This window comes from Melospiza georgiana, chromosome Z, assembly GCF_028018845.1.
Source record: "Melospiza georgiana isolate bMelGeo1 chromosome Z, bMelGeo1.pri, whole genome shotgun sequence".
In the NCBI taxonomy this organism is placed as follows: Eukaryota; Metazoa; Chordata; class Aves; order Passeriformes; family Passerellidae; genus Melospiza; species Melospiza georgiana.
In genome coordinates, this window is record NC_080465.1 from 25,130,855 (window position 1) to 25,147,670 (window position 16,816).

At 40.6% G+C, this 16,816-nt stretch overlaps 1 protein-coding gene across 11 annotated transcripts in view; it reads left to right on the top strand.

Annotated features, from left to right (window-relative positions):
- Positions 1–16,816, top strand: part of SEMA4D (semaphorin 4D) — a 99,155-nt gene that overhangs the window by 79,697 nt on the left and 2,642 nt on the right. For 5 of the 11 annotated variants that reach the window (XM_058043141.1, XM_058043145.1, XM_058043144.1 and 2 more), the window contains 2 exons: positions 753–1,641; positions 3,571–3,719. In XM_058043141.1, coding sequence (XP_057899124.1) covers positions 753–1,641; positions 3,571–3,631 — 950 coding nt within the window. In that variant the 3' untranslated portion in view covers positions 3,632–3,719. Of the gene's footprint in view, positions 1–752; positions 3,778–5,637; positions 7,912–12,640; positions 12,663–14,857; positions 15,068–16,816 lie in introns of those variants that run through there. The other 6 variants (XR_009115875.1, XM_058043149.1, XM_058043148.1 and 3 more) reach the window with 6 other exon arrangements.

Below are 16,816 nucleotides of genomic sequence, written 5' to 3' on the forward strand. Positions count from 1 at the left end.
GATTAAATTGTTCTGAAAAAAAAGCTGGTTTTATGGTGAAAGGGGAGGGGGAACTTAGAACCTGATATAAAGCAGCGTGAAGTACCTTTCATAGTGCTTTAAAGCAAGTAGCCACAGGTCCTTTCTTTGTCCTGTGTACTGCAGCCACCAGATGAAGGAGATCATAAAGTGGAGTAGAGTTACAGATTATAGCTGCAAGTAAAAAATGCTCTTAAGAGTCTGATGTACTCAATTTTTATTTATAATCGAAGCAAAGTGTGGACCGCCATGAGAGCTTTGCTTTTTATTCTTTTAATTAACTTATGGGATGCCATAAGTTGCAGGTGTGCCAAAAATGCAAATATCCTTTTTTTCAGAAGAGAGTTCCTAGTTCAGTTTCCTCTTGGATACTTTATAGTTGCTACTTTACTTAAAATGCACTGATTAGATATAAGGTGAGACCAAGTACAGTACCTTTCCCAAATAGTGACTTCTCAGGTGCACGCTCAATTGTGGATCAGTGAGGTCTCACCTTTATCTAGAAGTGAGGCCCTCTTAGAGTTGAGGTGTCCTGTCTCTTAGTTTGTCTTGATGTTCCACGTGCAGCTTGGTATTCTACTGAGATTCTTGCATGCTGTCCACCTGGTCTTGTGAGGTGAATGCCATAATCTTCACGCTTCCAGTAAGACTGTAACACAGTCTGGTGAAGCTGTACAGATTAGAGCAAACTGGAATCATTGCTGATACTCTGCGCATTTATTTTGATGTTCCAGATAAAGTAAGAGAGAATCCCCTACAGCACACATTCAAGCATGGGAGCACAGCAGAACTCAAGTGTTCTCAAAAGTCCAATCTGGCACAGGTAGTTTGGAAGTTCAAAGATGATGTGCTGAGAGTGGAGAGTCCCAAGTACCGTCTGCTGGAGAAGGCACTGCTCATCTTCAATTTATCAGAAGGAGACAGTGGTGTTTACCAATGTTTGTCAGAAGAAAAAGTGAAAAATAAAAAATTTTCCCAAGTGCTGGCTAAGCATGTTTTGGAACTGAAAAAAATGCAGCATACCACGGTGGGCCCCACTGCAACAGCTGCACCAACAGAAGGTAATAGTGATGTGCCAAAAGTGTCAGCTGTGTCAACTGAGGGGTCCACTGCTCACATCTCAACCACTCACATGGTACCAGTAACCACAGTAAGGATATTAACAAAGCCCATTGGCCCTGTCCTAACAAGTGTAGCCTCCAACACCGAGCTCTTCAATTCAATTCCTGATGCAGTCCCGGAAAAGACGATGTTCCTCAAGTCAAATGATAACTTCCTGTTGATGTTTCTCTTCCTCTTCTTTTTCATTCTCTTTTTGTGCCTGCTCTCCTACAACTGTTACAAAGGCTACTTGCCAGGGCAGTGCTTGAAATTTCGCTCTGTGATGCTGCTTGGTAAGAAGAAAACGAAGTCAGATTTTTCTGATTGCGAGCAAAGTGTGAAAGAGACGCTGGTGGAGCAGGGCAGCGTCAGCCACCAGAGCGGGGAGCAGCCAAAGCCTGCGCACGACACCGGCTACGAGACGGAGCCCGACTGCGGGAACAGCCAGCTGCAGGCTGGGGACTCGCAGGCCTCCCGCGAGGGCGCCAAGGACAAGCCCTTCGACGTCAAGTGCGAGCTCAAGTACGCCGACTCGGACGTGGAGGGGGACTGAGGGAGCCCGGGTCCCTCTCGGCGGCGGAAGTGAGCTGTGCTCCTGCGGCTGGCTATTTGAGCACGGAGAGCCTGGGTGTGACAGCTGAGCCATGGCAGGGGTCACATGCTTAAGCTGTGCAGCAAACCAATTTTCGTTCAGATCTCAGCAGATTAGAGAAGTGGTGTACTTGTCTGGAGACCATAGCATCTTGTGTTGTACTGTCTTTTTTTCTGTTTTTTTTCAAATGGCCAGTTTCAGATCACCACTTGTTTATTCCCAGTTTTCCCCCCCACTGAGCACTTTGCTCTAGTGAAGCTACTTGCTTGTTCTTTGGCCATATACTTCGATAGAGTAAAAGTAACTTTATAATTCAGTTGGCTTTAAAAAGTAATTCAGTCTTCACATATTTTTAGTTGCCATTAAAAAAAAGATCTAGTTTCATTTAATTCCAAATTGGAAATTGAGTTTAGTTTATCAGATTGGTAAATTATAGACTTTTGTCCAGATTGGGACATTTTTTTTCTTTGCTTCTAGTGATTGTTTTTAGTTTTATGCTTTGTTTTGGCACACTAGGTATCTTTAGTTGGTTAAAGTTAATTTTTTTAACTGCTCTACAAGTATCTTAGATTTTAAGGTATAATGGGGATAGCATTGCCTTGATTTGTGTAAGACTCAGGGATAATCTTGTTTAAAGGCTCTTTTCTTTGCTGCTTTCTAGAAATGTAGGTACAACAATATCAGTACAAAACATGGAGTAAGTGGGGAATGGGGAAGGAGGAAACAAATGCTTTTCTTTTTTTTTTTCTCTTTTTTTTAGTTTTTTTTCCTCCCCCCCACCAGCTAGCCAGCTGGACATAGTCACATTTTATTTTCTATACAAAACTGGATTTTTTTTTTCTTTAGTTTATAGAACAGTACAGGCAAGCAACTGTCAATTAGCAGTGACAAGGAAAGAGGTTTCTTGCATTGTGGAAGCAAAACAGGAATCAAGAAGAATTAACTCCCAACAATTCAGCTGGTGACTCGCTGGAATGGACTGTTAGGACACAGCCTGATGAGAAAACATTGCTGATTTTTTTTCTTCTTTTCAGATTCAGAAATAACTCAGCTTCTTTTTGTGACAAATTCTTGCAGCGTCACCCTTTCTGGATGATACCTTCACTCTCCTATGCAACTGGAGACTGAAACTGGAGCTGCTTAAACAATCAGTCCTTTGAACTGTTTATGTGAATCATTCCTGCTAACGTGAAAGTGTGCATTTGTTCTCAGCCTGGTTCACAGCTGCACTGTTTGTCTGTAAAAGCATTTTATGTGTGCAGTACAGTCTTAAAGAATTGTTCCTCTCACTGCTTCGTTCTGTAAATATTGCTAGAAGTAGAATACATTTTAACAGTAAATAGCAGTATGCCTGGGCTGCTTTTCTGTGTTGAACCTTCATGCAAATATAATTTAGACCATCTTAGTGTAAACAGTTTATATTTTATAAGATTCAGTTTGGTTTTATTTTTCTATTTTTAATTATGTACATATAACAGAATAAATATTAAAATAAATTGTATTACATCTTGGCTTTTCTGAAATGTGACACAGTGACACAGTGCTTTCCATTTGGCAAGCACTAATGTTCCTTGTGATTTCCTTGGGGGGAATGTAAAAACTTTGTAATTAATTTGAAGCAGCCTCTCAGCTTCAACTAAATGGGTTATAACCCAGGGTAGGGAGGTGGGAAGGACGGGAGGAAAACAGCGTGGGAGAAGGAGGAAAGTGCTCTTCTCCTGAGGCCTAGGGACACTTCCTCTTACCTTTCTAAAACTCATTTGTTTTTGTGCATTATTTCTTCATTGTGTGATGTATTTCTTTCAACTTCTTTCCTTAGTACCCTTTTACTTTCTTTTCTGTCCTCTTCTGTCACACAGCCTCATCTCCTATACCTTTCCCTCCTACTGGTACCTCCTTTTTGTCCTGTGTGGGAAGTGATTCACCTCCTTCACCCACCAGTACCCAGCCTGATGTTTGGTCTAGCAAAGACCCCGTAAAGGTCATGTTGTTGCCACCTTTCCTAAGTGACCAGGCACAGCATGTTAGTGTCCGGGGACCCTTCCACCTCTTCTGCCAAGCCACAGGTAAGTTGGAGGACCCGTGTATAAGCCAGCACTTTCTGCATTAAAGGTTTAGCTATGTCACCATGTATGAATCTTAACTTTTGTGATGTTTGGGGGTGGGGGGAAAACAAGAACAAAGAGAGGCAGTATCAGGATGCCAACATGCATCAGGGTGCTAATGTGCTCCTACCAAGAATAAGTCACTGCGAGTACCGTGCTGTATCACAGAGGCTCTGATTTCAGCAATCACTTTAGTGTGTTGATCAGCAGTTGATTTTATTTGGCTCACTTGCATGCTGAAGGAAGTCAGTGAATCAAGATTACATATGGATGTTTAGCAGCCAGATATTTTCATTGTCAGAGTGTATGCAGTTTAAGAAATGCACTTTTACTGAATTTGAACTTAGCATATTTTGTGGACTAGGTCAGTCATTCCTTTTTCCATCTTATTTCCAGTGGTGAAGTACATACAGTAATAACTTCCATTTTATAGCAGATACATTATCTGAGGTGTACAGGAGGACAAAGATTGTTTTTTTCACTGCAATTCAGCTTTTTTCCCCAGTTTTTGTTTGGATGGTTACAAATTACAATTTGTAATTGCTGGTTTAAACTAAATATGATTTAATGGATCAAAACAGGTCTTCGTATGTAACCTTACTCTCTAAAAAAGAAAGTGTGTAGATTGAATATAAAACGTAGTGTTGTTCCATATTGGCATCTCTGTTAGTGTTATATGGAAGCAGATCAAAATGCTTAAGTCTTTATTAGCATAGATCTTAACAAAGGCACTATTTGTATTTCCATGGCTAAAAGGAACAACAGTGGGATGAAGGCTCTTTCATAGACTGGAATCATTCAGATTGGAAAGCACTTTTCAGCAGTAATTTGTTCACTTTTGCAATAGGTAATTTGGAAACTTGGTAGTCCACTATGAAAAAAAAAGTTAAAATAGCACAGAAGATTTAAACAGTTTGATAATTGTGCTACAGACCTAGACTTCATTTTAGAATTACTTTTTTTCATCCAGCCGTGCCCATCTTAATGTGATGCTGATGCTGCTCTTAAAAGTTGTCAGTAATTGTTTTTGCCCTAGTAATCCATTTAGGAAGGAAGGTACAGTGTCCAAAAGTCAGCATGTGGGCTCCATTCCTCAGGAGGTGTAGGGGGTGAATACTGGAAGAAACTCTTAACAACCCCCTGAAATCCAAGGGATACAGTAATAGCACAGGGTAGGGCCAAGGTGACTCAGCTATGGAAGCACTTCTAATGCCTGTCAAAGCAGGGAAGGACTGGACTTTGTATTATGGATAGAGTTTTTGCTCCCTTTGGGAAGCAAGGCAATTGGCTGACACCTCACACTCTTCTCTTACCCAGAATTAACGATTTCAGTCTCTTGATCTGAAAAACAAACAAACCACCAAATGCAGACCAGCACACAGAACTGGTGCAAATATTTGCATCTTTCTGTGTCCTGCACGTGAGGATGTATGAATTCATCTTGGGTGGGGGTGGCTGAACAATTGCTTTTACAAGGAAGGTCTCTCTTTGGATTTGTTCAAATTTGTTCAATGTCAGTTGATATTTCTTTATACTAACATAGCTTTAGTGGAACATGATTTCTCTCAGCTATGAATATGAGGTAAAATGTGTTTGCAAGGAGCAAAAGGGTTAAATAAGACTGGCAGAGAGTTAAACGTTGTGCCTGGTTGTCTGCAAGAAAGGATATGGCATCAGTAATTGTATGATGCAAATACATAGATTGCCACATCATCCAGTAAAACCTCAAAGCCTATTTTTAATTAAGTTTCTAACTTAATTGTTATTTTATCAGAATTGCTGAATCTCTTCCCTTTTTTAATTGTAAATATCTGTTTCAAGCTGTCTGGAAACTCAGCAGGAGTTGGTGAGTTATTTTGTTCATCTCTTACTCATCCCACATGTTTTAACCTGAAAGCTTGCCTGGGGATAAGTCTTTACAACCTTGTAACTGGCTCGTTTTCATAAGGTAAAGTTAAGTGGATACAGCATGAACAGCATTAGTGGCAAACTGCTATTTTTTTTTGAAAAATAAGTTTTTTCAAGCATGGAATACTCCTGCTCTTCTGGAAGAGGGAGGAATAAATCTCCCTTAGCAAATTTGCTCCCAGTTTGTCTCTGCTCCCCCAGAGATTCTCACATTTCTCCAGAAACCTGTCTGCTGTATGTGAATGGGCAAACATTAGGTTTGTGTGCTTTCTCTAATATAAGTTTTCTCTCCCATTACAGAATTCTAAAAACTTTTAGAGGCAGTTCAGGGGAGTTTCAGATAAATTGAACAAAATACTGCACCGTCTGGTTCAGGGAGAGACAGTGAGTTGGTGCACGCACTTGCTGTATAATTTCTCTGGTGTGCTCTGCTGGAATTAGGTATAGTAGGAACGGGTTTTTTCCAGAGTTTTGGTTTTGCTGGAAGATGCTTTACTGGCACCTCCTCCCCCAGCTTTAGAATAGTATCTCCATGTCCATAATTTCACAGACTAAACTAAAATGTGGTGAGTGTGCTGTGCAGTAGTTTAAATGCTTTTGTAATCAAACGCTGAAGAACCCTGTGCTTCACCTGCATATCAAGCCTCTCTGTGTACATGGTGTCAAGATGATAACCTCCCTTGATTCATCTGTAGCTGGAGATTTTACATTTTGGATTGTTTTCATTCTTGGCAAAGAAAAAAAACCAGTAGTTTCGACATAAAAGTTCTGTGAACTTGAAAATACACTTTCAAGGAGTTACTGTTTCATGGAGATACTGAGATGAGTATCTGATAACATGTGCAATGCCTGTTCCCTGTGGTTATGCTATTTTGGGAGTACAACAAAGTTTCCCACATCTGTGGAAGAAAAGATCCATAACTTGAAAGAATCGTAATTGCAAGTAGATCACTAGAGATTCCTCTTCGGTGGAGCCTGAAGAGGAAAGACATGCAGAAGGGTGGGGAAATTTTTTTTTCCTCAGGAGGAGGAGGTCACCTGTCAGAGACTGGCTTACCCATGGAAATGAGTAATTCATTCTTGGGAGAGGATTTTTTGCATCATTTGCACGATTGCATCAGCCGTGGTGCCCTGGGGTGGTCTGGTGTGGTGTAGACTCAGTCAGGAGCGGCGTGGAGGTGTGCAGCAGCCAGAGCAGAATGAGCCTGCCTAGGAATGTTCTTTATGCTGGGAAAAGTGTCTGTCCAGAGTGACAAATGACAGCATTTACATTACAGCATATCACTATCTTACTATTGACTTTACTTGGGTTGTTACTTCTCTCTTCTTACAAGAACACCAATATCAAATAGCACTTTTTCATACACTTGTGTTTTATAACCAGTTGAAGTTGGTAAGTGGCTCTTTATTACAGCTTTGGAGAGATATAATGTTAGTTTTTGAAATGTGAGAATGGTTTAATTGGTAGCCTTGAAAGGAAAAGCTCTGAATCTTCTAGGACAAACCAATCCACTGAACAAATATTTCAACACTTTAGAAGATTTTCAAAATTTTATGCAGTATATTTTGAGATTTGAGCAGTGATGCTTTCATGAAGCAATACCATGACTTTAATCTGTATGCTTAATAAATGGCTGGTTTATCTTCCTGTGGGTAAGTTTGCACCTTGTTAAACAATTTCATATCCCACTTTATTAATTGTCGCCTCAACAGATCTTTTGTCATGTGCTATTTGGTTTAATTTCACTGTATTTGGCTAGTTATTTCTTAGCCGTTAATTTGTAATTTTGTGGTTTTGTACCTCCTTTTTTCAGTTATTTTTGCACTGATTATACATTGCTTAACAACACCATGGCACTATCAAACATTTCCTGTGTGCAGATCTCTGACATGCCACATGTTTATTATTATTTAGGATGCATTTGGAAAACCAATTGAAAAATTAAAATTGTTCCTTTAATATATGACAGAAAAGGACTTGGAAGTTTTATAAAATTGGATAAATATTGCAGATCCATTTTGCATAAAACTCACAGACATTAAACATACCTTTGGTACTTTAGATTGTGTTATCTTAGGAGTGTAATTTTCTTACTACAATGCTGGCATTTATTTTTTCAGACATGGGGCCTGCTGAAACCCTCCTAGCTAAGTCTCCATGCAAAACCAACAGCATTAAACACCTTTGTAAGTGCTGCAGTTACCTGAGCTGTGATGTGAGCTTTATAGTGGTTTCTGTAATAAAATTGAAAATTAATTTTTATTAGTGACATGGATGATGCATTCTTGAATTCTGGCACCAGCATCAGATTTTGAAACATTTTTGTAAAAATTTTTCTTTGTTGTGCAGTTTAATGTAGAAAGACTGTGGGTGCAGTATGAAATATCTGGAAAGGTGTGCAACAAGAAGGCCTTTTTTTTTTTTTTTAATTTTTTTTTATTGTTGTTGCTTTTGGGATTATTTTTTGTTGTTGTTTGGTTGGTTGTTATGTTTTGTTTTAACTTTATATTAGTTTTCCAGTAAAGACTAGAATAAATTTAGTGTGAAAATAATTTAAGCATAAGGTAAATTAAAAAGTATCAGGCATCAAATTAAAAAAGGGGAGAGCAAGAAAAAAACGAAGTGGAACCAAAAGCATCTTGTGATTTTTTTCCTCAAAAGATTTCATTAATTTATTGTTTTCCTACATTTCACAGCGTGCAGCTGATTGCACTCGTACAGGTTTTTCCTGCAGAATGGGTAATAAGGTGCAGTTGGGAAACATGTTGTGTGGCTTTTCATAGTTTATAAATGATCAAAACATAAAGAAAGACCCCGAAGTACCTTGGGAGATTGAGTGCCCTTAGGACTAGCAGCTGCAGCCGGCACTGGTCCCTGCTGTTGCAATGTGTGTGCAACGCTTGTGGCTGCACGCCTGCTGCAGCGTGTCCCGCGCACACCAGTTGGTGTTCTGTACGCTCACCACGCACGCTTGCTGCTGCATCTTGTGTCAGCACAGGGCTTGGGGAAACAAAGCCCTTGCATGGTTTTCAGAGCTTTCCACTGGTAAAAAACCCAGGTTTTCACCAGTTTTTACCCTCACACATTTTGAATAAGCCACCCTTTTGAGAGAGCAGCTTGTTAAGAATTCTGTTGAGGCCAAGGCAAAGAGCTGGCGCCTCTGTGCAGGAGTACCTCTGAAGCAGCACCTTTGTTCAGTTGTGTAGTTCAGCTTTTCAGCTTGCTTGGGAATTGGGTGCTGCATGGGCTGTCAGCAGAGATGAACTGCCTGGGTCACAGAATGGCAGTATTCTCCATTTGAATTTAATGTACACAATTCTGGGAGACTGCGAGGGAGCAGAATCTGCACCAGCTTTTGTATGAGGGTACAAGCTTCTCCTTTTAGGTATGAATAAAAGAAGAAGCTTGCTTCACGCTGGGGGCTTTGAGACCCAAATGCCTTTTAGGATGTCTTCTCTCAGGAGGGAGAGGGATTCACTTAGGTGTGTATTTTCTTCTCTCTACCATTTGTTTGCAGAAGTTTACCTGACCTCCCAGTTTAGCCTTTCTTTTTTTGCAGTTCAGCATAAATATTTCAGCTTTTTCTCCCTGCCAGTGTGGAACTCTTAATTCAGTAATGTCTCAGCTTGAAGCAGTACCCTAGTAATGACTGCTACACCCTGGCCATGATTGAGCACCTGCATTTCCCAGCCCTGCCTAGTGAGATGTGATGGGTTTGAATCTGGACCAGAACCACAATTTTATGCTGTTTTCCTCAGAATATCTTTTTACCCCCTGCCAGCCAGGATTGCAGCATGACTACCACATACACTTGTTTTTCTTCCCCGTGAGAGCTACAGCCTATAGACTTGTAATTAATAATCCATTGATGTGATAAACTGAGTACTAATTTAGAACAAAGCTGTCATCTTTTTTAAACTATTTCAACAGGAACTGCTACTAGAACTGTCTCAGCATTTTGTGTGCATTGTCCCCACAGTGGAGATGAAAATCTCATTTCCATCTTTTCAGTTATCTTCCTGCTAGATTTACCTGTCAGACAAAGCAAATGCAGTAGTTTGTGTTCTCTGGAGAACAGAAGTGATTTTTGGAGGACATGTTACTCCCTAAAATATTTTCTCCAATTTTCTTCACTTTATTTTAAAACTTAATGTAGTGGCCTTGTTAACTGATAGGATGGCAAAAAATAATTAGGCAAACACAAAGTGCCAGGGGAAGTTTAGGCTGGACATCAGGAAAAAGTTATTCACAGAAAGAGTGATTTGGCATTGGAATAGGCTGCCCAGGGAGGTGGTAGATAAATCATCATCCTTGGAAGTGTTTAAGGAAAGACTGGATGTGGCACTTAGTGCTGTGCTCTAGTTGATAAGGGGGGTGTTAGGTCATAGGTGGGACTTGAGGATCTCTAAGGGCTTTCCCAACCTAGTTAATTCTGTGATACTGTGAAAGCAGAACCTTTGTTTGTTTGTTTGTTTTTGGTGACAGTCCCTGGTTCTAGCTTACTAGTGCTTCATCAGATTTTTTTTTCACTATTATCCAGGTTCCAATTGCAAAACCTTTATATGGACACTCCTCAGTGAGCATGCAGATAAATGCATGAACACTTACAAATTGCATTTTTCTCTAATGGGGCAGTCAGCTGTGTTCCCCACCTGCTCTTAAATTCCACTCTGAGAAGACGGATGCTGTGTCCTGCTTGTACCTACTCTAGAGTCACTAGTGTAGGTGCTCTGCCCCACCTCTAGTGACTGCTGCTTCCAGCTCTTATGTGGTTCACGTTCCATAGGAAGCACTTCCTGCTTTTCATCTGCCATAATGAGGCTGCATCAGCTTGTGGTGTTATTGTCACACAAAGGGATGGGTAATGTAATGAAGCACTAGGTGTCTGAAGGACCTTATGCATTCTTCAGTATGAAATACTTGATATTGGAAGTAATATTCTTTGGCATTTCAGAGAGGTCTGTTTTCTTGGCTTCTTATTGGCTTTTTTTCCATTGCTGTCAAGCTTGTCTTCTAGAATGAATTGCCCTGATGTAACAATCAAACACCAACCAATGAAAGTACAAAAAAATGCACCCCTGTTTATAGGGGGTACAGGCTATGTAACTTGCACTCTATTTTCAGAAAACTGCTAAAATGCTTGTCTCAATTTAAAGATTTTTTTATGCCCACTTTTCCAATCAGCTTCCCTCTGATGGCTTCACTTCATACTGATTTATTATTCAGTGTCTTATCAGCAGCAATGACTCATTCTCGTACAACTCAAGAAATTGTGACCAGCCCTAAATCTTTCATTCGCATACTGAGTAGTGCTGGTGGTAATGTTTCATATTAATGATTGACTAACCTCTTCTTGGCCTAACTTTGATGTCTATGTAAAAGAAAACCTTCCTGCATCCAGATTATAGTGCCTTTTTAAAACTTAATCCCTGCTCCAGATGAGAGCTTCCTGTATGATCTTGGTTTTCAGAAATCTGGGATGTTTGCTTCAGTAGAATTCTGCAAAGCCACAAGCTTGATAACAAGCATTAAATCCAGATGCCGTTCTTAATCTGATGCACGTGGTGAGCTTTGAAAGAGGTTTTGATGTGTATTGGGTTATACAAAGGAGGTTTTTTGTAAACCTGAATTTCCCATCCCTGTGATAGCCTCTGGTAGCAGTTGTTTGTCTAGATTATAGGAATTTGTGTAAAAGACTTTTTGTTACCCTGGTAGAATTTCTGTCTGGGAGACCTGTCAATTATCTTCACTGGATTTCAATTTGCTGTCAACTTGCAGAAATTATTAGCTGGAGTGTAGGTTTTCTGATGGTTCCTGCTTGTGTATTAACTCTCCTGTCTTGGAAGTGTTTTCATGAATGTAGGGAAGTCTTGTTCAAATGCTATCCTTCTAGCTTCAAATGCTACTCTTTAGAAATGAGGGAGGCCTTGTGCTGAACCACCACCAGTGGTAGCGCGGCTCAGGTTTTATAAGGCAGCTTCACTGGGCTGCTTTTGAAATGTCTCCACACTCTCTGCACATGGCAGCGCATGGCCAGTGCTCACTCTTGCTCCCCCTGCCTTATGTCACTGAGCTCTGCTTAATCCATAATCTACTTCTTTTAGATTAGTGTTTCCAAGCTGTCTTGAAAACCATATGTCTATTAGGATGTGATGCGTATATGGCAAATGCTTAATTTGGTCCAGCTTAGCAGGGCGCACCCCCATGCTGCTCTGAATCTGTAGCTGTATACTTCATTTCTTTCAGTCTGGTTTTATTTACTTAATTCTTTTAACCTTAGGTCACATTTACACCAATAACCCAGTGAATGCATTCAGACTGTGGGTAGAAGATAACAAGCAGTTTCAGTGGTTTGAGTTTCTGTGCTAACAATGGTGGTTGAATTTTTTGTCTCATGGAAAATACTGAGAAATACTCATCTTTATATTAAATATGTGGTTTTTGTAACCCAGCCTGACTTGATATATATCAGAGAACCCATTGTGCTGGCAGAAACTACAAGGGCCATTACTACTCTGGCCGTTACTACCTGGGCATTATCATTTCATTCAAACTACTGAAAACAGAGAAAATGAAATCTGTGTGGGAAAGAAGCAAATGCTTCCACAGACACTGGAAATTTTGAAGGCCTTCTGCAAAGAAAAGGGTAATTCAGATAATGACGCAAAGTTTCTTGTATTTTTGTTTGATAACTGTTAAATTCCCCTTCTAAAATCATCAAGGTGGTGAGGTTGATTTTATTTTATCATGTGTAACTAGTGTAGTTTATTGAAACAATGTTTTGGAAGTTAACTGTTTGAAATGTATTTCATGGCTGCTTAGACATAGTTACTTATGTACCCGTCCTGGTGTGCTGTTTAATTCTCTGCTTGAATATTATGTTTTAATAAAATGACTTTCTTAAAATCTTTCAAGCATTCCTAACATGGATGGCAAAGTAAGTAGATCAGGTCAGAAACTTGTATTTTAAAGGTTGCACTAGACATGTAAAAACATTTGTATTATAATGACAGTTAAGAAAAGCAGAGTATATGTTTTTATTATTTTCCTTTAGCTTCAAAAATTATTTCCCTAACCATTACATCGGAGTCTGAATTTCTCACCATAGAGTTGTAGAAAATTTGCATTTAACAAATGTGATTCAAAATTTTTGCAGATGAAACTGTGTCACAGTGTATTTTTTTTGTATTGATCCATCCTGAAAATGAAAGTAGAGAAGGTAATTGCCTGAAAGTTGGAAACAAGCTGCACTGAAACAGGATCAGGAAAACCCTGAGTACTGCTTGCATCTAAATTTTGCTGTCAACCAGTGTAAGTGGGATGAGTGTGTATCTCTGGGGATTTCCAGTGCTTCTGACTGCACAGAAAAACAATGGAAGGGTAAAATTGCCTAGCTGCACTTCATAAGGGGCTAATCTGAACCAACACAGCTTGCAAAATTTCATGTATAAGGAAATTGCTGCTTTTTAATCTCTTGGTGAAATGTGGATGTAAGCTGAAATTTTGGCAATTTTCCAGCACAATTGGGATCTTCAGCACGAGAAAATAGAGCAGGTTCTCTGGTGTGAATAGTACATTTGAAATAAGTTTAGGGAAGTGTCCTGCACTAAACATGCTCCTTCCTTGCATGTCTTTAAAATGGCACTTAGAGATTTTGATTTTTTTGCTGTGCTTGCACTTACCATTCCTCCCATTTGTCCAAATTCCAACTTCAGATTTAGGTTACTGAATAATTTGTCCCTGGTTCCTGACTTCCCATGAACGTAGTGATATGTAACCTATCTGCTGTTAACTGTAGAATGAGTGCAAACATCCATAAAACACATTTGGAAAAAACGGGTATGTGCTAGACCAGCTGTTTTCAGTCCAGTGTGTGCTTGCCCTTTCTGCTTTGTTAGAGCTGCTGACAGCCCTTCAGACTGTGCCACTTCCCTCAGAGAAACTCCACAATGCTTTAACTAGATCATGTCCTCTACATTCACACTTACCCTTACTGCTAATTTATGTGTCCATATTTGTGGGAGATTTGGAAATAAAACTTAGGAATTAAGAATTTGCCATGATCTCCTTTTTACACAATGTCTACTATCTACAAATACATAATATGTACACAAATGTAAAAACTATTTGGGTTTTTTTTCTGCATGATTATCTAAAACTTAATGACAGAATTGTATTTTTCTAGGGAAAAAATGCCACATCAACTTGCAATATGAAGTGCTCACAGTAAAAGCTGTGGTAGGCTCTGTTCAAGATATTTGCAGCCAAAGTTAATTTTCTTTTTACCCCAAATTTCTCTTCACATCTTCTCTTGCTAAGGCTAGTCTGGATCCTAGGCCCAGAGGGAGAAATAATCATGTTTTAAACATAAGAATTACCAAGTTCTTAGCTTGGCCCAGATGTCTGTATTTTAAAATGGAAAGCTTCTGATGCTGCCAAGTGCACTTCAAGCTACCTTGCTAGCTAGTTTTCTGGGAACAGCTGTTCTGTCCTCCAGGCTACTGTCAATCTCTGATGTAGTCAAATGTTGCCCTTGCAGGTTAAGACAAATAATAGTAACAAAGCTAAAAAATTAGATTGCTCTTTGTTGTTGATCCAAGGTTCCTTCAAGTTCTGTCCTGCTTAAGTGCCTGCTGTGCCTACTGGTTCTGTGCTTTTTCCAATTCTTCCTCTTTCATTAGTTCCAGTATCTTGGACGCACTGAGTTCTTGAACTTTTCCCCTCCTGGCCTTTTTTTCAGATCCTGCGAGGCATGTCTCAGGTGGTTTCAGCTTTGAGCCAGGACCTGGGTTGGGCAGCAGTAGCAGTGTGTCCTCATGCTACAGGAGTTGGCACAGGCAGATGGTGCTGGTGTTCATCACTGGCTCTTATTGTGTGTGCAAAGTTCCTTCTTGTGAGATCCAGACAGAATTCCTCAATACAAACCCTCAACTTTGGCTTGAACCTAAATTTCCCATGCTAGCTCCTCTCAATCCCAGGTTTTTGGTACCCAGAATTTCAGCTGAAGAAACCTAAGAAATGTTTCTATCAACCATTTATGTTTTTAAGCCTAATCTCGACGTGATGGGGTTTGTTTTCTTTTACAAAGACTCATCTTCTATTTTCTTACAGAATAACCTGACATTTTCACAGGTCCAGATAACTCCTACTTTGTCTGGAGGAAGAATGGACAAACGATGAAGGCATGCATCACGGAGCAATCTCACATGCTGCTTGATGGCAGAGTGCATGTTCTCAGCTGGGTGAAAGATTCAGTGTCAGAAAACACAGAATACAGATGTTCATTCATCTCAAAAGTTGGGAACACAACGTCAGAAGTGCTGGTCACAGTGGAAGATAAAGGTAGGCTTGTTTCGAGAGCATGCCATGTTTGGCCCGACCCTGATATGAGTAAAGCTCTGTAATACTCACCCAGAAAATGTGCATACCTGAAGATGGTAACTTTTGCCTTCTCTATTAGTGTGCACTTCATTTATGGAAAGGATTTAGCAGCATAAAAACTTCTTCCTCTACACCCCCCCCCTCAAAGGACTAATGTAAAATAGCAGTTATGATCTAGAAATTGAACCAAAACCTGATAAACTAATTCAAAAAACCTGAAAATCAGATGAGTAGTGGAGAGCTACCAATAAGTACTCTGATAGAATTCTACAGGGTAATGTAGAGAAATTCTTTAATTTATAAGGACTTAAGGAAGTCATATGGTAAAGATAAGCCCCCACTATGCTGGATTTTAAAAATTGCATGATTTGTAAACCACTAACGGTTTGGATTGAGCAAGGTCATTCTGTCTGCTCCATTTGGACACTAACTAGGCAGGAGGGCAGTTAGGTAACTTCAGCAGCTGCAGGGTTTTGTGGCATCAAGACTGCCTGCTGCAATTAGTGCTTGAGACCTTACACAGGTGTAGAGAAGGTCTCAATAGTCTTTAAAAAAACAGCAGGAATTTTATTTGCAAGATGAAGGAAAAATTAAGAAGCTGGTTAATACCAAATGTGAGTCTGTCTCAGAAGGCTCAATGCTTCTTTTTTCAATGACAGAGAAAAGCCATGCAATCACTCCAGTTACTTTGAAGTCTGTCTCAGAAGCAGAATTAAGAGCATCTCAACCAAACCCCTGTAAATGTAAAACAGACAGAGGGGCTCTCACTGTGCTCTAAAAACATATGACTGTTGCTACTGTCCCAAGAGATAAATAGAAAACATGTCACCATCAGTCTTACATTCTGCAAAAAAAGCTGGCAAATAGACCAAGATGCAGCCACATAGCCCTTTTAAAATTACCAACCAGTGCAAGGAAGTATAAGGATCTCTTGAGTGAAATCACATGATGTCTACAGGAGGTCGAAGGATCAGACCCAGTCAGAGTGGGTTTAGGAGGGGCAGGTCCTGCCTGACTGACCAGCCTGGTCTCCTTTTATGACCAGGTGACTCACCTGGTGGATGCAGGAAAGGCTGTGGGTGTTGTACCTGTTGTGTTCAGCAAGGCCTTTGACACTGTGTCCCAGAGCACACTCCTGGGACAGCTGGCAGCCCAGGGCTTGGACGGGAGCACTCCTTGCTGGATTGGGAACTGGCTGGATGGCTGGGCCCAGAGAGTTCTGGGGAATGGTGCTGCATCCAGCTGGGGCCAGTCACCAGGGGTGTCCCTCAGGGGTCTGTGCTGGGGCCAGTTCTGTTCAATATTTTTACTGACTACATGGATGAGGGTGTGAATCTTTCATTAACAAACTTAGGAAGATACCAAGTTAGGGGGGAGTGTTAATCAATACAATAGGAGGGCTCTGCAGAGGGGTATGGACAGGCTGGATTGATGGGCCAAATCCAGCAATATGAGGCTCAACAAGCCCAAGTTCTGGGCCTTGGACCAAGCCCAAGTGTTGTGGCCACACTTTGGACACAATTACCCCTTGTGTGCTGCAGGCTAGGATCAGAGTGGCTGGGCAGTGGCCAGGCAGAAAGGGACCTGGGAGTGCTGGTGACAGCAGCTGGACGTGAGCCAGCTGTGTCCAGGTGGCCAAGAAGGCCAATGGCTCCTGGCCTGTATCAGCAGCAGTGTGGCCAGCAGGAGCAGGGCAGTGAGCCCTGGTAC